General features: G+C 32.8%; 2 protein-coding genes across 3 annotated transcripts; one reads left to right on the forward strand and one right to left on the reverse strand.

Moving 5' to 3' along the window:
* Nucleotides 1–507: 507 nt before the first annotated feature.
* On the reverse strand, nucleotides 508–9,867 carry LOC110819512 (Vps51/Vps67 family (components of vesicular transport) protein). Of its 2 annotated transcripts, XM_088219793.1 has the most exons (20): nucleotides 9,379–9,867; nucleotides 8,548–8,687; nucleotides 8,404–8,458; nucleotides 8,208–8,315; nucleotides 7,863–7,961; nucleotides 7,654–7,731; nucleotides 7,176–7,253; nucleotides 6,728–6,883; nucleotides 5,148–5,248; nucleotides 5,012–5,079; nucleotides 3,969–4,042; nucleotides 3,769–3,835; nucleotides 3,407–3,522; nucleotides 2,963–3,229; nucleotides 2,731–2,847; nucleotides 2,560–2,631; nucleotides 2,406–2,456; nucleotides 1,889–2,119; nucleotides 1,602–1,778; nucleotides 508–1,131 (listed from the first exon to the last, which is right to left on the reverse strand). In XM_088219793.1, the coding sequence occupies exons 1-20, from the start codon at nucleotides 9,547–9,549 to the stop codon at nucleotides 1,012–1,014; spliced, it is 2,346 nt and encodes a 781-aa protein (XP_088075919.1). In that variant the 5' UTR covers nucleotides 9,550–9,867; the 3' UTR covers nucleotides 508–1,011. The 2 variants fall into 2 exon arrangements, with proteins under 2 accessions (XP_088075919.1, XP_088075920.1); XM_088219794.1 differs by lacking the exon at nucleotides 7,176–7,253.
* A 4,424-nt stretch (nucleotides 9,868–14,291) lies between these two features.
* BZIP53 (basic region/leucine zipper motif 53) lies at nucleotides 14,292–15,553 on the forward strand. The gene has a single exon (XM_022048838.2). The coding sequence runs from the start codon at nucleotides 14,929–14,931 to the stop codon at nucleotides 15,370–15,372; it is 444 nt and encodes a 147-aa protein (XP_021904530.1). The 5' UTR covers nucleotides 14,292–14,928; the 3' UTR covers nucleotides 15,373–15,553.
* Nucleotides 15,554–23,406: the final 7,853 nt, after the last annotated feature.

A 23,406-nucleotide genomic window follows, 5' to 3' on the forward strand; every position in this document is an offset into this window, starting at 1 on the left:
ATATTTAATTATTTAAATTAAAAGTAACGATTTTAGTTGTTAATATCGCTTGAAGAAAAATTATTTTCCGGCATCAGTACCGACAAACTTCAATCTCCTGTTCTTAATTTGTTGATATTTTAAATTTATTTAATCATACACAGGCATGTAATTTATATATGAAGGTTTAAATTATTTAATTTTAGAATTATTTAAATACAGTTAAAATTAAATAAAAATTTTAAATACTAGCTTAATTTTAAAATTTGAAGAAAAGCCACTTAAATAAAATTAAAGAGCAAAAGTACAGTTTGATGAAAATTATGATATAGATAAGTAAAACTAAAGAAAAGTTACCTAAACAATTAAAACATGACAGCATTTGATTATCAAATAAATTTGTACCAACATGAGCATTGAATATTGGTTAATACAATGAACATATATCACAACCATTAGCATTTTTTACTTTAACATTAAAAATATTTTTAGATCTTCACTTACTGAGATTAATTTTTCTTCCAACAATTTAAAGAACGAAACTTTTCACATTTACTTCTGACCAGTATCATCAAGTATTTAACCTTTTTTTTTTAAAGGATGTTCTAGACATGCATGAAAACCTAACGGTTATACTGAGCAAATTAATCTAGTCTCATATACAAAATAAAATTTAGAAAAAGATAAACCAATATATGGTTCTTAAATTATAACAATTACAGTGTTCATGCCTTTTGGTAGGGTCCATAGATTTTGGGCGAATTCCGGCAGACTGCAGGCCACACGGATTCCAGCTGCAAGCTTAAAGCTGTGCCTACTTTCACAGTGATTTGGAAATGAAGACTACGTCGAAGTTTTCATGATCACCAGAAATACGGATCAAAATGCCCAAGGACACGAATGGAAACTTCCAAGAAGCAACCAAATCTTCACGGGTCACCAGAGAATCATGTCAAGTTCTTGCTGAATAAGTCATTATCCAAGCAAAGAGTATCAGTTCGCTCTAGATAACTCAGGTAAGTATTTCATCGATCATGAGGAAAATGACTTATCTTCCCTTGATTTTGCCAATTTTGCTTGTATAAGTTTGTCCAAAATGGGAGGCTCCAGAGGGACTGGATCAAGACAACGCTCTGAAGCAGCAACAATCACCTATGAAACAACAAATGAATCTGCTATGAACTTCAACAAAAAAACGAAACAATAGCAGCTGAGACCATAAGAGTATTTTAACATCTTATTAGTACTTTCATTAGTATTTTAGCATTTTGGAAACATAAAGCAGGTCCGGAAAGATCAGGCAGAACAGCCAATGGGACAGTTCTGGCCTTACTACTAAAATATCATGTATCACATAGAATGATTATCTCTACTTAAATGATCCCCTCCAATGAGCCCTTACTCTGTTCCACAATAAGTATATAACAAAGATCCAATCTAGAGGCCTAATAGAATCCTGGCTTATCCATTTCTATATGACATTATTGAACTTTGACAGCCCAGCGATAAAGGAAGTGCTAAAGGAGATGCAAAGTAATGCCTTTAGTAAAAAGGGAAAAGTGGAAACATGCAAAAAAAAGGAGTCAGGAACAAAAACAGTTTAAAATCCAGAGGCAAAGTACCTCGTCAAGCAAAAAGTCAATGGCAGCTTCATCCTGAACAGCTTGCTTTACAGGATTTCTTAGGAACTGAATATCCAGCTGAATTTGCTGAAATCCACTTCGATTAAAAGTCTGAAGTCTGACAAATTCTTGCAAACTTTTAAGACAAAGTTTTACTACAGTTGTTACAACTGATTCCTGCAATTTACAAGTAAACTCCATGTTAGTTGCTTTGATACATCAACAAGGTACTAAATTTCTTACCTGTTATACAATGGATGTAATGAAGTACTTAAAGTTTCTCTTACCTGTGTATATTCAACCTTGGTGAAAATTTCAACTTTCTGTTTAAACAATTTTGCAAGATGCGTTTCTAAAAGCTGGCTCCGGGCCTTTTGTGTATTTGAGCGACTCATTTTATCTTCACGTAATGGATTACTACGTGATGAGGCAGTGCTTCCATTGCTGTCAGATCGGCGATGCTTACGGATGAGTCCTTGGGGTAGGATCTGCTTCACTTCAGTTCCTACTGCTTCCAACTAGTGCATCAGGGAAAACTAAACTAGGTTATGCATCTCATTACTATGATTTCATTCAATAAATAGGTTATACATCCCAAAGTTTTCATCTTTTCATTCTATTAACAGACCATCCATCCCATTATTTTCATTTTTCATCAAGTATCATGATTATGCAGATAACCACACAAAATTCAAGATAGAAGTAAATCTCTCGTATGAGCTTTTTTTTACGAACTCAAATGATAAATTCTAAAAGAAGAAAACAATAAGTTCGTGTAAAGAAAAAACCAGAGAAGCAGTAAACCTCTTGAAGAAACAAATCAACAAACATATGAACTTCCCGTGGCTCCTTGTGCTGCAGAAAATTCAAAATGTCAGAAAAAATTGAATAGCAAAAACATAAATATAAAAGGAACTATCTTCCAAACTCATAGAGTTCAGCCATACGCCATGCCGACCTTGACCCAATTTGGCGTTGTGAACCTCTTTCTCAGGAGAACAGATATCCTCTGGGTTCTCATATTTACATACTGAAAAATAAACAACCAAGAACTTAGCAAAGTTTCAAATATATAATGCACAAAAGATATTAACTGGAAATATTGTTAGAGGGTTCTTTCAACTAATACATGATGCAGAAACTTTTCACCAGCTGAGCGAAAACTTCGACAAATCTCTCCAGGAACAAAGGCAGGGCCATTTTCATACCCACGAACACCTCCACCAGAGAAGGAAGTAGCTATTTCCTGAATATCAAATGCATGGAACTTCTAAAATAAGGTCCCCATAGCAAAAAGATAACCATAAATGTAATATATTTTGAAGAAAGAGTTGATGTAAGATTATTAGCTGATTTCTTGCCTCGGTAATTCTTGGGATGGCAGTTTGTTCAATGAAAACTGAAAGTTGAGCCAACACAAGGACCAGACCAGCGAGAACTTTTTCGGCCACTGTTCCCCCTGCCGCACCTTGATCCCGAGTGGAAGAATTATTTCTTCCAGAAAGCATGAGGAAGTGATCATCAAGTGACCTGAAGAAGTCTTGAAATCCTTCTTGAACTGAATCAATAACCAGATCTCTCAGCTTAACCAATAGCTCTAAATTGTCGTCAAGAAGTTGACGGAAGTCCTGGAATGAGCAAACAGAGTAAAGAATAGAAAAGGTAGGTGAATATGCATGCCAATAAGCTACAACGAGTCAGGCATTGCAGGCAATAATAAGGCAGGAAAATGTTTGATATCAAGAAGCACGTAAGAATGGCTGATGATTTCCAGATGAATATAAGAACAGAGTTTCGTGAGTTACCAGTAAGATATCCATGCTACCTTGAAGCACTGCCTTTTTGCTGGCCTCCAAGCCAACCTGTAAGGAGTTTTCCTCCTCCCCATCCTTATGTCTAACATGGACTTTCAGGAGGGCATCTGCAAGTTCAAACAAAAATTAATTTAGGCTTCCATAATTCTTAATTAGATGAATATAAATTATTTCAACTATACACACGTCTAATAGCCCAAGAAACAGAGTACCAATCGCTTCCCATAAACAACTACCAGATGTAGAAGTACATAAAACGACAAATTTAAACTTCTTTCTTCTGTTTTATTATCGGGTATGTAGGGATGATTTGGACTTGAAAAATATTTTGAAACTATACTAGTAAAAAACACCTGAGATATCCTGCCGAAGATGCAAAAACGTGCTGGTAACATACTGTTGGAGAGTAATCTGGGCAGCCTACAATAACATGGGGTAAGTAAGTGGGCTAGTTCCATTCTTCAAAAGGAAAGCAGCCTAAGTTTTACTCAAAGAGGATTATGTGGGATGCAGGGAAATGATCTACAAGTTGAAGTGACATTTAAAGGAAGACCTCCAGAGAAAAGTCAGGCAATACAGCCTCAGTTAGCACTTCATCCATCAGGAGCACATCTGTCCATATCATTCCTGCATCCAATTGACATTTCATTAAGGATTGCAACAAATTGAATTCAAATTGCAAAGTCAGCAGGAAAATGGAAATAACAGAATTTAAACAAGTAGCTATTCTTCCCTCTTGCCCCCTAAGAAAGGCTATAGTACAAAAGAAAAGTGAATTCAGAAAATATTTAAGTGGGTTTTTCCAAAAGAAAACAATTACAGATCTTTATGAAAAAAATGGAGATCTAGGTGTTTTGTCCAATTTTCATCGTGCAACTTCGCATCCATGAGACTAATTAAGATAGAACTAGCTATGGTAAAGTGCAATACTAGGAGATCAACTGTTACTCAAAGAGGGCTTGAACATCCTTTCCACTTGAAGAACAAGGTGTAATGTCTACATCAATGCCTAAAAATAAATACCACAGAAGACTCTCACAATTTGAGAGACCTAAAGTGCCCATGCCAAAGCATTAAATCTGGAGTTTGCAAAAGAAAAGCATAAATATGATCTCTCATAAAGAATGAGAGAAGACAGGAAATTCTAACGCAAAGGTGTTCCAGTGGTAAATTATATAATCATATCCAAAGCCTTTTTAATTCAAGCTTTGGTATTGGCTTCATTCAACAGGAAAAATATTCTGCAGCTGTCGCAAAAAAGATAATTTCTGGTGGTCATAAGCTTGCTGCTATCCTTCTTGATTTTCATATTCAGGAGGAAATTTCGAGCAGCTAATGAAGAGCAGAAATAAGAGGGAACCAACAAAATATTATTTTATCTCCTGTCAATTGCATCATTAGAAAGCTAAAATACAATGCCACAAGCAGGCTCCTCAAAATTAGAGAAAACAATCACCCCGAGAAGAAAAAGTTTCATTGAAACTCAACTAATAATACAAGGACGCCAAAGTCATCAACTGATGGACGAAAAGCCTCCAAAAGAAGAGACTTGTACAGTGTATGAAGAGATGGAGTAAGCTGAATCATACTACTTACGGAGAACACCCAGTAAATCAGCAGCACAAATCCGTCCCTTTACATATTGCTCAGTGGTTTCAAAATGTCTGGAAAAAGCAGCAATCAGTTACAAACATTGTGATTTTATCAATTAAAGGTTAATGAAGCACATTACGTGGTAATCAGATCTCGTGCAAGCTTAATCAGCTGCTTTTCTGAGTCAGGAAATATTACTCGATAAGCACGGATAGCCTCAGCAAACTCACGAACAGAGGCCTGAGAAGAAAATAAAAATAAATCTACGAGTCTTATAACTGTCATAAATAAAGTAAAGAAGGGAAGAGTCATCCGCATGCTTCTAAACAAACATCAACCATGAAAATGAGTATGTACAGGCACTGCAAGAATATTGAAGGTCTGTGTGCCAGAAGAAAACACCACCAAACTCAATTCCATACAGTTCGAGGACGAGGGGCACACAAATATGTACAGAATCCAAACAGCAGCTTTAACCACTCGCTGATGCCAGACAGGAAGTTTCTTCAAAGGACTTGAAATAGCAATCCTATATTCTCACTTTTAGTTATATTTAAGGCAAAGTACGGATTGATATTCTTTGGTTTATGTTTTTCATATTTAATATATTCTGTTTACTTTTAACAGTTTCAGTACTTGTTGTATAACTCTCTAGTCTAAACTTTTCCCAAAAACTTGTATTCTACATTTTATTCTTTAGTTTTATTTTTTTATTTTTGGAATATTTTGAAGTTTTAGGTTTAATTTAGTTTTTCCATTTAGAAAGTACAATACGAGGTATCCATGTTTCAAGCTTCTTAAGATTTGATTGTTCCCGTGTTGAAGTCAACAGTGTTGTATTACCTGACTGAGTTCAAACTACAAATATCAAAACTATTTGATATAAACCACGGAATATCTAGATGTAATTTGTCCTATCATACCACAAAAGATCTGGTTAACATACTCTGACATGAAAGAACCGCAGAAGTATTCATTTAGCATCAAAACTGAGCATGTACGAAACACTACCATCAAGTTTAGGGACTTTCACAGGTCTGGATCAACTCAGAACCAACCAGAACTTCATAATCCAGCCCTCACCAAAAATTAGGGCCTGAATTTAGCAATTTAATTATTTTCTTGAACAAAATATCTAGACAGATCAGTATAATAGTGACTTAAAACTGCAAAAATAACCAAAGCAAACCAATGAGAGATTTATGGAGTAAATAGAGAATGAGACCAAACTGAAACTAAAAGTTAAATCTTTGATCACTTGATAGTTTTGCTATCTATCCTTCATTAGGGTAATAGAAGAAAGAAACTTATTTCTCATATACCTTGGCTACTTTGTCAGTTATTATGGAAGAGAGAAATAGAAGAGCCTTTAAAAATTTAGGTTTCAGTCTCTCAAACCATCTGCTTTGTGTTTATGGGTCATCCTCTCAACTGTGATGAGGACCTTGGAACCTTACTGATATTATGACTAAGCAATAAATTCCTACTTTTTAACAAGGCAGCAACCCTCCGTGTCTGGTTAATTGTTTCATTTTTCCTCTAAAAAATAATACAAAGTACATAGAGTTACTGCCAGCAAGAAAATAATACACATCAACAAAGTTATGTGCACCATATTCCCACCTAATACCTGCATGCTTTTTTCCCAACCCAGTTCCTTACATCCCAGATGCAGCTCAATCTTAAGAAATATGAACAAGCTCCCTAGTCTGTACGTACCTCATGAATGGTTGCAGGGTCAGAATCGAGAACTTTTCCTAGTTTGGATGGATCGTTAGGATCCATTGAAACATTGTTTAATTCATCAGTCTTAAGTTGAAGATCCCCAAGAGATTGTTCCAACTTTTCAAGTAGTTTTGCCTTTAAGCTATCCACCTGACAAAACATGGGCAATGTGTTTCACTGTATGCACAAAAATTTGAAAAATACTTGCATGATCATGGAGAAAATTCGAATCACTCTGATTTAAAAATTACTGCCAGATATTTTAAACTGCAGGAAAATCTGAGATTCAACATCTATCATCAAAAGGCAATACAAAGAGAGTTCCAATTATACATTTCAGCAAAATGCCACGCATAAATGATAATTTAAGTTTTTTTCCCTTTGAATGGTGAGATATGAACCAGCTAAAAAATAATATGATTAACAGAAGAAGATGTGATACCGGGTAATCCAACTGCTTTAGAAGCATAGCAGCTTCAGCTCTTGCTTGTATGGATTCAGAATCTGAGAATAGCTTTCCCTTTAAAAGAAAGGAAAAGGAAAAACATGAGGGAAGTTCTTCTGTCAACTATAATCTCTTGGTGTCATATAAAATAGTTGGAGACAGATTTTACCTTCACAAAAGAATGGAAGGTTCCAGGGGTTAGGAAGAGCTAACCCCATCCCTCTTTTTTGACATAAAAACTGTAAGAGCTAACCCCTATCCCTAATAACCCATTCATATTGAAGCAAGAGAAAGAACACGTAGTGACAGTGGGTGCAATGATGCCGAAGAATACAAGTAGCCATCTATCAATGCGGAATATTGCAAGGGCAATTATGGATCCACTGCCCATCCACTTTATAATTTGACTTGGGAGTAAGATCATGCCATTGTGCCAAGTTGACTCAACATACAAAATAAAATGTAGAGGATATACCTGCAAGTTTTTTGTTATTATGGCAACTGCTTCTTCAGATGCTCGTTTACAATCTTGGAATGATGAATCACCATATTCCTAGTAGAGAGCATGCGTAAAAACATTAGAACTTATTCTCTGAAAAACAAGGAGAGGAAAGAAACTGTGCTCTTAATACAAAATATTACACAAATATCAGGACACAAAATCAAAAGACCAAATATAATGACCTTAAAAATTGGCATTGCACCAGTGTATAATCTGACAGCATCAGCATATGCTTCTGATTTGATGCACTTTCCAAGTCTTGCTGGTAGATCATAGATGAACTGCACTTTTCCAAGAAAGAGAAAATTTGTGTAAACTCATATATAGCCAAATATCATTTCATTTTCTTTTTCTTGGCCAGAGGGGAGACGAGCACAAGTAATATTTTCATGATCACACTGAACCTAAGCCAACAAGAAACCTTTGTTTAGTAGCTTTCAAAAATATCCACTTGGATTGTATATTCTTTATCATCAACACCCATTAATCCTTTTAACAGTGGCCTCTAAGTGGTTGAATGTTCATACCTGGACTTTACGCAGAAGATTACGCGTGCGATGTAATTTCTCTATATGTTCTCTCTTTTCAAAAAGAGAAGTATTGACTCTATCACTTCTAGATTGCACTGACATGATCTGCAATGATCAAATAAAGGAAATTGTTCACCACAGTCCTTTTTTTAATCCATAAATTCTATAGAAGTGTGTAGAAAGCTTTACATGCCTTGTCAAGGAGTTGTTCCATGTTTCCTTCCATCCCCAAAATGTTACTTTTCATCCTGGAAAATAAAAAACAAAACAGAAATAAACAAACTCCCGCGGCTGTCCTGACCTGCAGATTAGTAAGAGGTACACTTGAAACAACTACCTTTTGATTGTATCTGTTGCACTGATAAACTTGTTGTAATTTTCATAGACCAACATTTGCAAGTCAGTATCTAGATTTTTTATCTCAGCTGCCATTTCAACATGCCTCTGTAGAAGCCCTTCAAGATTTGATTTTTGTACCTGCACAATTCAGGGTGTGCACATAATCATATATACTTCTCACACGCCACCTCATAGATTCAGCAAGAAAACAGCTGCTTTAGACATTACTCATTATAATCATCATATCCCGCAGAGTTTTCCCATGGACCCTTTAATACATTCCAAAATCCGAAGGATAACTCTACCTTTCTTATTGTTCATCTCAAAGTTACATTGAAAGAAGAAAAAAGATCTGGCGGTATTATTTCTATGCAACAAAGACCCTTCCCAAACTTCATCCTTGAGTTTAGTCTAAATAACCCTGAGTGACTATAACAAACTGGTAGGAAAAAGAAAATGTAGCATTTTTTCCTTATTAATGCGTGTCAACCATCTTCAAAAACCAAATGATCAATTTAGCTCTAGACCTACTAAATAACCACATCAACCTTACTTCAGATGCATTCCTTCACAAAAACCATTCAGGCACAGGTATTCAGGGAGTTCCATGTACCAACTTTCTTCCGAGTAATGTTCACTCCACAATCTCCTAAATATCAAGACCAGAATGTATACTATAGAGTTACCAAACAACAATCAGTCCACCGCTCATCATACCTCAACACCGTCACATCAACTAGAAAACTTTCCAATTCAGTATGTAATTCTAAAATAAATAAGCATCAAATTCTTCTAAGGAAATAAAAGTATGCTGAATATGTTCACACACCAGGAGATTCATGTACTGATCGGGATCGAAGGAGGTGGTGTTAATGGCGTCTAACGTGCTTTGTTTTCCAAGGGCATTGATTGACATTGAAGGATCTGGAGAGTAGAAACTCGATAAGAGATCTCTCATTCTCTTCGCTTTGTCGTCCAAGGGAACATCGTCCACCCCCATTCTTCTTCTTCTTCCTGTAGGCGTCACTGATTTCCTAGTACGAGACTTTTCCCGTATACCTTGTAGTCCTTGATTGCGGATTCTAGAATTGGATAAGTGAAGAATTTGATTAACAGTTCGGGATTTCGCAAGCAAGCTGGTATGAATCTTCCGGGACGGCTGCAAGTCTGCAACCAACAGCAGGCCGGATTCAGATATTTTAACGTCCGCTTTGATCGACTTGTGTACAAAACGAAGTCGTTTTATAACCCACAGAGTTTGCAGGAACTTCACCGTCTGTACTGCATATTTTACTGTTGCTGGCACATCTGAGAAACTGCCGGTTCGTTCGGCCGGTTTGTCCGATTTGAGTTGGGCATTTTAGTCAACTGACCGAGATGAGGAAGACTCACGGGTCAATAAGTTCAATCCGGTCCGCTTCGAGTCCTTTATTCGGCTGGCCCATTAGGCCAAACATACTGAGCTACACGCTTTCTCCAACCTCTTTGGTCTAAAGAAAAATTGGGCCAATAAATATCTTTGTTTTTTAATCCTTACGGTAATTATATTGCCCCTCCCAACAATATAATATAACGATTAATTTTAATTTTAACCTTAATTGTATATAATTTTCATTTTGTGATTTATACTTTGCTTTTATTAATTCATGTACATAATAAAATAATTTATTATCAATTATTTTCTTATACTTTCAACTAAAAATAAATTTAATTTTAAACTTAATAAATTAAAATTAACAAAAAATCAAAAAAAAATTACAAAAAATAGTATTTATATTCTTTTCGCAACTCATCTTTGTTCTATTTTTCTGTAATTCCAAGCCGTAGCCAATGGGAGACAGGACATGTTTTAAAACGTGTCAATTAAGTACCTGTCATATTTCTCCTTCGTTCTATTGGATTAGACCAAAGACTTTTTGTCCCTTGGCCGAAGTTTGTAGTCAAAATATTTACCACTAATAGACTATAAAAATAAGAAGAATAATTAAAATTAAAATTTGTTTCTGATACAAATTATTTTTCTAATACAATAATAACATATAATTATTTTAACAATAATTATTGAAAATTAAATTAAATTAATCTAAACATTTATCAATTTATTCATAAAACACATCTAATTTTACTAATTTATTTGCTAATCATAATTACTAACATAATAAGAAATACTCCTTAAATAAACAAGATATAAATTATTTGTTACGTATATAAATTCATCATTGAAATTAATAACAAGACGTGTATTGAATTAAAACATTTATATTATCAAATAATGTTTTTAAAATTTGTTGTATTTTTATTAGAACCTCCAAAATATTATAGTATTTTTTAAAACTAGTCATTGGCCATGTGTATTAAATGTAGTCGGGTGGAAAAAATGAATTTTTGGTGTAACGTGCTTAATAATTTAAGAAATTTTGCTTCCTTGGACTTCTATTATGCGCATGTATTCGTACTTCATTGTTCGTGCCCTCGCATGTGCCAAATTTGAAAGGAAAAATAATTGATAATTTAGTTTTAAGACTATGTCCAAAATAAATTAACTTTATTTTTATATAAATTTTTATAGTAAAATTAAAAAGCTAGGTTTTATTTATGATGTCACGTAAAACGTGACTTGCCATAATTTTTTAATTTTATTGATATCATTACTCTTTCTATCTCCCTTCTCACAATTTAAATGAGATTCTCGATGCAATTTAAGAACTTTAAATGAAATCATGAATCTTTTAATTATAAATTATTACAATCTTATGTAGTAAAATCACTAAAATATATTGTACATATACAAAATTATGTCACATTCTAGTTATCAAAAGTAATAATATTGTAAACAAAATTAAATTCATACCGAAAAATAGTATATTTATAAAATTATAAAACATCTAAGCCATTTAAAAAATAAATATTAAAGATTAATGTATGAATTATAATTTATTTTATTTATAGTTTGAATTCAAATAAGAATTTATCTTTAATTATATTTAAAATATATTTATTTATTAAATATTACATTATTAGTGACAATTTATATTTTACAATATTTGATTAATGTTTATTTTTTAGATTATGGTATATTATTTTTTATAAAATTTGAATAAGATGTAAATCTATTTAAAAGCACATTAAGTTGTTAATTTTTGAACGATAAAAATTAATAAAAATTTAAATTTTATTTGCCTACAATAAATTTCAACAAGTAATATAAGAGTCTTAAATAACGGTATCAAAATCAGGTTAGTTATAAATATGTGACAAAATAATATAGAGAGAATAACAACGAAAAAAATAAATTAAAAAAAAAACAATGGAGGGAGTTTTCATTGCCAATATATCAAATAAGTCTTTATCAATATCAAAAAGTAAAAATTGTTACCATGTGAAATATGCAAGAAAAACAATCATGATGAAAAAAATTTGTTAACAAAAAGGTAAATCACAATATTTTTATTATAAAATATTTTGACATATATAAAAAAATAAATTGCATGTTGAAGAATGAGCAAATAAATTTTGCTCACTAAGAATATCTTTTTTGAAAATTGAAGATAAGTACTCCAAGAGATTTTAGTGAGAATTGCATTAACAGTTGAAGAGAAAAACTTTAAAGTATGAAATTAAACAAAATATATTAGAGATATGTGCTCCAATAAAATAAATTTGGTGATTCTAATTTCTACATTAAGGGTGAGTGTTAAAAATTAATATAGAAATAATAATTTATTTTATTTATTTATTTGAATTCAAATATAATTTATCTTTAATTAGACTTATAATATGTTTATTTTCTAAATATTATGTTACTAGTGATAATTTATTTTTTAAAAAATTTGATTAATGTTTATATTTTATATTATGATATATTATTTTTAGAAAATTTGTATTCGATGTTACCCTATTTAAATACACTTTAAATTATTAAATTTAAAATAAGTGAATTCAATACAAATTTAAATTTTGTCTACCTATAAAAAATTATAACAACAAGGTTATGTCTAACCTGTATTGCTTTGTGAAGATATAAATTATGTTTTCCAATGAAAACTTTGTTCATGCAACAATATTAGATGGTAATGATATCATAATTGACTATTTTATGTAATATACGGATTTCTTTATTATTCGCATAGGACTAAATTAATGACTGAGTTTTAAACTATAAGAAAATATATTAATTTTGTATGATTGATCACAAATGATTTTAATACTATCACATTTAAAACAAAAAAATAGTACAAACTAAGATCATATCTCTATAATATATTAAAGATTTAACAAAGCTTGAAACGAGCTTTGGTTGATTGACTTGAGGTTCATTAGGGACTAGTTTTCTTATAATAATATACGATGTATGCTGACCAATATAAAAATCATACTGGATATTGGTATGGCCAATCCAAAATGAATATAAATATTTATAGATTTAATTTATCAGTTATTCATATATCAGTAATATTTTTAGATAATTTATCACTATTATTTTTCACATAAATAGTTTATAATGTAAAATAAGATATTTAGATTTGAGAAAGTTTTAGTTAATAATAGGCTCTTATAAAAACGTAATAAAAGATGCACATACGAATGTACTTTTTTGCTCAAACAATAGTATATATTACCAAAAGATAAAACATGTTCAAAAATCTCTCATCAATTTAAATAAATTTAACTTTCGAAGTATCAAAATTAAAATAAAATTATATAAAAAATAGAATAAATGCTATTCAAGAATTTATCTCACAATTAAAATCTATAAAAATAATTAAACTTGCATATCAAATACAAGAAATACTCAATAGTGAAGAATTGTTACGGAAAAAAAGGTCGAAACAAAATCAAATTGTACAAGGTAACATTAATACGAAGTTTTTGATAAATATTTAAAAATATGTATTTTCCTTTGGTCTATTGGAAATTTAGAACTATTATATGTGTATGATAAATTAGAATGTCAAGCTCTAAAATTTTGAAAATTGTATGCATAGATTTTAAATAAGTTTAAATAATTAGATTGTCAAATGATTTTGAATTAAGGAATGATATTGTAGACAAATTGAAATATATATCCTAGAATTTATGGATTTGGAATTTGACTTGAATTAAGAATAAATAAATTTGAATGAGATTTAGATAAATTTATACAAAATTATTATGTTGTAGATAAATTGAAAATTTTGAATTATGATTGTAATGACATGTATTGAGTAATTTTGTATTTGCCTTCGGATTTAAGAAATCGAAATTTTTTAATATAATTTTGTAATTTGTATTCATTATAACTTTAGTTACATTGTATTGTATTAATACTATATAGATATATTATTTTTTCTTTGTAAATTTAATGTAGGTATAGTGTAAAAATATATTAATATCTTAAATATATATTTTTTATAAAAAAAACTGTTTAATTTACAAAATAAAAATATTGTATAATACGATAAATCTTATGTAATATTAATATATAAGATGTATTATTATTAGAATTATTTTGAAGGAAATATTTTACTTCCGATTACTTTTCTGTCCGGACACGGTGAAAAGAAGATGAAACCACGACGAAATACCGTTGGAAACAAAAAACCACAGCTGGCGTCACGCTGCACGCCACATATGACACCGACGCCACTAATTTTGAAACGCCAAAAATTATAAAATAATATTAAAATACTCCCCACTATCTCGCTTTAATTAATTAAATATTCACCCACCTACTCCCCTCCACCTCTATAAAAACCCTACCCTAAGGCCTTCTTAACCTTCTCTCGTTTCGCATTTCATCGGCGTTTCTCTCTCGAGCGTTTCGTTTCTTCCAAGCCATCGTCAGCTAAGTTTTCCTTCTTCTTCTCTCTTTCATTTCTCCCTCTTTCCCTCTCTCCGTCTCTCTCTCTTGTTCGTTCAAGGTTTCGAGTTTTTTATTTCTCTTCGGTTTTGATCGATCTGGTAGTCTGAATTCTGAATCTACTGATTTGAGCTTAATCCTAGGTTTGCGAGTTCGTTTATTTGTTGATTCCCGTTTTTAGTCCTTGTTTTTGCTATCCGATTGAGGGTATCGGTATAGGGATTGTATAAACGTACCAATGATCTTAAATTTTCTATGAGTTACGCAATCTTCATGCGTCGGATTCGAATCCTGCACTCATTCTCGGTTGTGTTTCTCTACTGGTTCTACGTTTTCTCATGAAGTAATTCTCTGTTTTCATAATCTTTTGACCTCATTTTGCAAATCTAACATTATTAATTCATCTCTCCGAAAATTTGAAAAATCCCAATCCTTGTTGATTCTGATAAGCAATCCTGCTTAAACATTTGTTAAATCAACAAGGAAATAGCTTATCTTGTTGATTTTATCGGAAAACTAGAAAGGAAAAATAGTTTAGAAATGGCGTCTGTGCAGCGGCAAGCGAGTTCGGGATCTGAGACTACTGACCCGCGATATGCGTCGATCGTGGATGAAAGGAAGAGGAAGAGGATGATATCCAACCGGGAATCAGCCAGGCGGTCGAGGATGAGGAAGCAGAAGCAGATGGAGGATCTGATTCATGAGGCGAGCGTCCTGCAAAGCGATAACAGAAGAATCATGGAGAAGATTAACGCCACCACCCAACGTTACATCAACATGGAATCGCAGAACAATGTACTGCGAGCTCAAGCCATGGAACTAACTGACAGGCTAAGGTCTTTGAACTCTGTTCTTCAGATGGTGGAGGATGTTAGTGGTCTTGCTCTGGACATTCCCGAGATACCCGATCCTCTGCTTGAGCCATGGCAGCTTCCTTGCCCCGTGCAGCCAATCATAGCTTCTGCTGATATGTTCCAGTGCTGATGTTAATCTCCTCGTCTTGGAAGTAAAAGGGAGTGTTTCTGGGTCATTTCGTGTTCCTTTAGGTTTTCTGTTGTGCCTTTATTTTGAAGTAACCGAGTCTAAATGAGGTCAAAATCGGTGTCTTTGACCAGGAATTGCTGATTATGTAATGTGTTAGGTTTAATCAAGTTCTATTTCATTATGGGATGCTTTTTGTTGATAATTATATCATGGGTTGCTTCTGAATATTCGATATCTTTTGGTTTTTTATTGAATGTTTATTAGCTGGGTAAGAACTAAAAATTCAAACTGCACATATATTTTGACCTTCTGGGTTCTAATGTATGTTGTTATGCCGGGATTTAGAATACAACTGGAGGAAAAATCGAATGTTTGAGAACTCAGGGGATGAATTCATGAATGGAGATTTTTTCTGCAATTTAGATATTTTTTTGTTTGAATTAGTTTGGATTTAGGCATGTGATTGAATGGCTGCCAAATCCCTTTTGGTTCAGTTCTCGTTTTCTTTGTTAAGAGGATATTTTTACAAATAATCAATAATTCTATAGGACCAATTTGAATATGTTAAATATCTTATTCATTATTTTATTTTATTTGAAATTTCTAATATATATATATATATTTAGATTTTAATAATTGAAACAAGCATTAAGAAGCCTGTAAATTTATTGAAAAATAAGTTTCATATAAACAGTGAGTCCTTGGTGTTTATATATTTGTAAATTGAAAAGTAGTGAAATAATTAAAATGATATATAAATGTAAGTTTAGTAAATTTTTAACCGGTGTATTTTGGTTAAAAATTACATATAAAAAAGTTCTTAAATTTTTTACCGTAGCTAATTAGCGATGAGAACGTTAAATTTTGTACTTTAATCCTGTATTTAAAATTTATAATTTTTTATTTATTGTGGATTTAAATAAAAGTTATTGGATAATTTTAATAAATAAATAAATAAAATTATAAAAATAAAAAAGAAAAAAAATATATTGTCTTAGGGTATTCATGCCTCAAATGATGACACGTTTAATTTATGATTCAGCTTTTGTGATGGTGAGTTATTGAGGAGATTTTTAAATTAGTTGGGAAACTTCGGTATGCGATAAGGATGTAAATGCAAATCATGATCTTTGCCCACTGAATTTGTTTAGGCCAGCAAATAACATTGTAGAACCTGTAATAAATTTATATTACCAGTTTTATTTAAAATATAAAAAATTTATATATATATATATATATATTATAATTAATGTTTAATTTATAATATTTAATTTTTATGAATTAATAATTTAATTTATTAATATATTAATACAAATAATAATATAAATAAATTTTGTTGAATATGAGTAATTTATTATGTTTAATGAGTGAAATAAATATTACATAACAATTATTATTTTTTAATTAAAATATTCAGAACATACTAAAAAATCGATTAGTTTTCTCTCCATTTAAAAAAAAAAAACTCAACTTTAAGTTTTAATTTTAAATTAATTCTCAAAATTTAACTGCTTTGGTTCCATTTGGGAGGCTGAGTAATTGAGACAAAATAAAATTTGGGATGAGAATAATTAGTAGTTTTCTAAGTTGAATATTTTCAGTCTTTTTTTGACCTAATTATTTTGAATTAAATTTAAATGTATTTTTTTAATTTTTTTTAATAAGTGGAAGTTATTTATATTTTAATAGATTTAATGCATAATTTACTTGATTTTGTTTATAGATTTAATCTCCAAATGATGAATTTTATTTATACTAATCATGAATAAATACTGAAAATGATATCAATGTATAATTAATTTAAAATTATAGTACTTTTTATTTAAAATTTTACCTTATTTATAATTTTTTAATTCATTTTCTATCAAATTTAATTTCAACATTTATATTGCAAATAATTAGAATAAAAATAAACTGTGTTTTTTTCCCCAAATTTCCCTTCCGAATTAATCATTCTTTCTATAAATTTCTATAGTTTAATTCACCTAAAAAAAAAAAAAAACACATTCCTTTCACTTAATATATGAAAAAATCAAATGTAAGTGTAATAAAGGTCATGAATTTCAGATCTTTAATGTTTAAATGTAATTTTAACCAAATCAATAATTTATTCTGTGCATTACCAAATTTTCTATTCAGTTCCTTCTTAAACATTTATAATTAAACACAATTAAAAGCAACTTTTTTTCTAAAAATATAAAATGCAAATTTATAAAATAAAAAAAAATGTCATAAAAGTGTGGAAAATAAAAAATTATGCATGAAATATCACATAAACAAGTAATTAAAATAGTTAATTTTTTAATTTACAACATGATTAGAGATTACAATTTTTCAAAAATTTGCAATTATACCTCTTATTTTTTTCCTAGGGTGCAATCGCATTATTGCTATTAACAATGATTGTGGTTTGTTTTAAAAAGAAAAAATTATTTAGTTTAAAGTTGGTTTATGATAAGATTTTAGACAAAAATAATCATTTAGCTTACATCAGATTATAATAATTGATAATTTATCAATAATTTATAATGTAAAGATTAATATAAAAAATAATAATTAAATACATGCATATCATTTTCATGCTTACATAATTTTTTATTAGAAAGAAAAAAAAAACATGTCAAAATTTTAATTTATAATTATAATATCCGTAATTAATTTTTAAAAAAATTAAAATTAATGTATAAAATATAATTTTTAAATGTATGAATTTTTATTTAATATAAAAATTAGGAAAAATTATGTGGATGATGAAATTGAAACTAATTTTAGAAAAAAGATATGAAAATTTGGATTATATATATATTTTTGAAAGAAAAATAAGAAATTAGGGAGTTAAAACACAATTTAGGAAAAACGTGTCACGTAAAACTGCCCAATCAACAGTCCCGATGAACCGGAGCGTACCGCGTGGCAAGGCACGCTGATGCGGTGCCACGCGGGAGGCCATGCTGGCAATCCACGTGCTCGCGATCGGACAGTCTGGATTTGTTCCTGTGCGTATGAACAATCGAGATCCATTCCCTCATCAGGCGCGATCGTACGGTTCAAATCAAATCGCGATAAATGGTTTAGATTTATTTTTTATTTTAACGCGATTAGACGGTCGAGATCAAATGCGATGGACGACCCAGATTAAAGAAAAATGAATATAAATACCTTACATCACACTGAACCCTAACCCTACCAGCTAGCCCCCCTCCCCCCAATGGAAAAGAAGAACTAGTTGCCGGAAAGAGAGCCGACCACCGTCTGCCACCGTGCCGGAGCGACCTTTGACTGTCAAAAAAAGGTAAAAAAAATTTCTCACTCAAAATTTAATTTTGAACACCCCCATGACAAATCAGAGCAAAATGACAGGCCGATGAGCCAAAAATCACTGGTAAAACTCGACGGTGTCGCCGCGAAAAAATAAAAAATCACCTCCAATGAGGTCATTCTCGATTCTTGTTTCGTGCAATTTTTCTATAATTGTATTCACCATTCTGTTTTTGTAACAACCCCGGAAATCTAAAAGGAAATATATAATAACTTAATAGTAGAAGCGAAATAAAATGGTTAAGGTTTACATTCCTTACACAATAACTTAAAAGTACTGAATAACATTATGAAATTAATTTTTTGAAAGAAACACGATAAATAAGGAAACAAATGAAAAATAGAAAATATCTAGCATCTACTCGCAATCTTCTTGCGAATCGGGCTCTATAACCTGGTCCTCTTTATCTAAAATTGTTAAATAAATGATGAGTTACACTAGCCTAGTAAGGATATCACACTATATCACTGGCACAGAAACAAATGTTGGTAGAAAATCGAAAACTACTAATTGAGTATTAAATTTAGTAAATTCATTTATCAATCATAAAATCATTTATCGTTCACTTACCAAAGAGAAATTTATGAAAACAATATATAAAAATAATAATACCATACAGATCATAACTTCATGAATAATCAGCAACATAGAACATATTATAAATCCATATCCATTAACAATAAACCAAACCATAATTGTCTCTATTTTTACTAGCTTACTAGTATTCATGGGGGTTCATAGGGATGTCCCCGCTACACGTGAACCATTTCCTTTAACAATTTCAATTACAGGGTTGTCTCCATACCCCGTCCAGCATGAGTACAAAATCATTAAACCTCAATACCCGGTTAGGTATAAGGGTGAAACAGGTCATCCTCATACTCCGTCCGGTATGAGTGTCAAATTATTCAATCTCTATATCCCGTCCGGTATGAGACAACGTTCACTGTAGGATTTTCTATGTACCCGGTCCGTCCACAATCTCTCAGGATATCTGGTAAGGTTGCTGTTCCATATGTTTATTTAATCACACCACTTTTCCATTTTCCTTTCGCTTCTATTTCTAAATCAAATATAATCACATAAGCAAATAAACATACATTAGGTAATACAATTATGTCTCAAATCCCAAATCAAACAGTAGTCACGTAAGGCAGCAATTCATGCATTCAAACTAAAAAATAAATCGATAAGACACTATCATGCTTTTAGATTATAAAATACATAAAAAGAGATTAACAAAGAATAGTTTCCAGTTTGGGCTCAATTAACAATCAGTAATTAATTATGCATGTTTACTAAAATCGCACAAAATACCATATTATTATTTATTTAGACTTCAATTCTATGATAGAAAATAGAGTGAATGATCCTTACTCGATTTGACACCGAAAAGCTAACCGGTTCACTGCACCTACGGGCGGTCCCTAGGTTCACTGAATTTTTTTATGGGAACTGAAATACGCTTATAGTACCTACAAATGTTTTAAATAAACCCAAAATGAGTCCCAAGGCCCACTCGGCCAATTTTGAAAACTTGGCACAGCGGCTTCGCCGTGCTTCGGCAACGACGCCACCACTCGTGGTGGTGGTCCGCCTCGAGTTGGCTGTTTTCAATTATTTTCAGTCAAATTCAACCGATTTTATATCAATCCCTGTGAGAAAATACACTTAGGGGCCTCGGTTGGCCAAAAAAAATATAAAAACCTGAAACTCATCGGCAGCGGGGCGCTCCAATGCGGCGACTCCTCTGGCTCACATTGCGGTTGGGTGTTTTACTCCGATCAACTTATAGAAAAAAGAACGATGATCACCACGGTAAAAAATTTAAGCCAAACGATAATCGGAAAGGCCCTCATCGGAGGCGTTTTATGAAATTATACGCAGCAGTGCTGCCAGACTTTGCTGGTATTTTTCGGCCAATTGGCCGGTCTTTTCACTTTGATTTGGCCATGAGTGAGTTTAAAATTGAATTTCGTGCAAAAGAGAAGGTTTTTATCTTCTTATCGGAAAGAGTTCCAAAGCGGTGGCGAGTGGCAGCAGTCGTCTCCTTAGCGGCTGAGTCGTCTTCTCCAGCGAGGGGTTCTTGCGGCTAGGATTAGGGTTTGGTGTGGATGGAGGTTATTTATAGCCATCCGCTTTTGATCTGGGCCATCCATCACGTTTGATATAGACTGTCCGATCTCGATTAAATAGGGAGTGAATATGAACCGTTCATAGCAATCCAATCTGGGCCGTCCATCGCGATTCACTCTGGGCCGTCCATCGCGATTCACTCTGGACCATCCGATTGCGTTGGAATCTGGCCGTTCGATCGCGTTTGGGAGGGAGTGCATCCAGGCCATCCGTGCACGCGGAAACACACCTCAGCCCTTCGATCGAGGGCATGCGGATCGCCCACACAGCCCCCCGTGTGACATCCCGCATCAGCGTCTCTGCCACTTGGCACGTCTTGGTTGGTTGGGGCTACTGACCTGGCGTCTGATGTGACGAAACTTTTTAAAATTATATTTTGTTCCATATTTTTTAATTTTTCTTTCAAAAATATCCCAAGAATCAAAATTTTCACATATTTTCCCCAAAATTATTTTTAATTAAATCATCCATCAATTTTATTTAAGTTTTTTACTGTAAATTAAATAAAACAAAATACAATAAAATAAAATAAATTAATAAAATTTATATTTATTAATTATTTAATCACCACAAAATATTTGTAGGTGTTACATTATTTATTTAGACTTCAATTCTATGTTAGGAAATAGGGTGAGAGATCCTTACTTGATTTGACGCCGAAAAGCTAAACGATTCATTTCACCTACAGGCGTTCTCTAGATTTCTTGAATTTCTCTTCAGGAACTGAAACGCGCTTATAATACCTACAAATGTTCCAAATAAATCCAAAATTAATCCCAGAGACCACTCGGCCAATTTTAGAAATCCTGCACGGCGACGTTTTAGTAGTCGTGCTCCGGCGACGGTGGTCTGCCTAAGGTTGGCGGTTCTCAACCGTTTTCGACCGAATTAAGTCGATTTTGCATCAATTCTTGCGAGAAAACACACTTAGAGGTCTCAGTTGGAAAAAAAATCACAAAAACCCGAAACTCACCGGCGGCGGAGCATTCTGGTGCAGCGGCTCCTCCGGCTCACGTTACAATTGGGTGTTTTGCTCTAGTCAAGCTGTAGAAAAAAGAACGGTGATCACAATGGTAGAAAAATTATACCGAACGGGAATCGGAAAGGGCCTCATCGGAGGTGTTTTGTGAAATTCTCTGCGGCGGTGCCGCTGGACTTCGTCGGTGTTTTCTAACCAATTGGTTGGTCTTTTCACTCTGATTTGACTATGGGTGAGCTTAAAATTGAGTTTCGTGCAAAATGAGAAGTTTTTACTTTTTTTGGCGGTCGGAACCCTTCCAATGTGGCGGTGAGTGGCGGCGGTCGGCTTCCCGGCAGCTAGGTCATCTCCTCCGACGAGGGGTTCTGGCGGCTAGGGTTAGGGTTTGGTGTGGATGGGGGTTATTTATATCTATCCGCTTTTGATCTAGGCTATCCATCGCGTTTGATCTGAACCATTAGATCACGATTAAATAGGAAGTGAATCTAGACGGTTCATCGTGATTCACTTTGAGTCGTTCGAGCACGTTTAAATTTGACCGTTTGATCGTGTTTGGGAGGGAGCGCATCCAGGCCGTCCGTGCGCGAGAACGGACCTCAGTCATTCAATCGCAGGCACGCGGATCGCCCACGTGGCCCCCTGCGTGGCCTCCCGCATCAGCATATCTGCCACTTGGCGCATCTTAGTTGGCCAAGGCTGCTGACCTGGCATTTGACGTGGTTAAACTTTTCAAAATTGTATTTTAGTTGTTGTTTTCTGATTTTTCTTTCAAAAATACTTCCAGAACCCAAATTTTCACACATTTTCGCAAAAATTATTTTCAATTTAATCCTCAATCAATTTTACTTCATTTTTTCATTAAATTAAAATTAGAAAAAACTATAAAAATTATATCTACAATTTAATTCAAATTATATTGAAATAAATTTGGGTGTTACAGTTTTTCCCAGGTTGATCGAAGAAAAATACTAAACTGCGAAGGTGAGCCGGCAGAGCCACTGCACCAGAAAATTCCACCGCAGGTAGGCTTATGTTTTTCGACCTTTTTCGGCAAACCGAAACTCTTTAACATTTTCTCATATGGATGAGTACAAAATCAACTAAGACTGGCCGAAAATGGCCAGTCCAAGGTAAACCGACGTCGCGGTGGTGGTGCCGTCACTAGAGCATGGCGGTGCTGCCGTGTCGAAATTTCAAAATTGGCCGAAAATGGATTTTAACTCCGATTTTTGGGTTTTCTTTGGGTATTTTTAGGTACTTGAAGCGTGTTTTAATTTTCAAATAAAAATTCAGGAAATTCGGGGACCGCCAGTAGGCGCAGCTGAGAGTTTAGCGTTTCAGACGCTGATTCAGGTAATAATCTCTTACCTTATTGCTTATTATGGAACTGAAGTTCAATTATAAATAATGTGGTATTTTGTACAATTTAAAAAATTTCGATAATTAATCACATATTACTAATAGAGCCGAAACCAGTTATTTATTACTGTTGATCCTGTTTTAACTGGTCGATTGATTTTACAGTTGTTAAAAGCATGATAATACACTGAAATTGGTAAGATGATTCGGTTGTATTTTATTGATGCATATATTGCTTATT

Source organism: Carica papaya, chromosome 5, assembly GCF_054855325.1.
Source record: "Carica papaya isolate Zhongbai chromosome 5, ASM5485532v1, whole genome shotgun sequence".
Taxonomy (NCBI): domain Eukaryota; kingdom Viridiplantae; phylum Streptophyta; class Magnoliopsida; order Brassicales; family Caricaceae; genus Carica; species Carica papaya.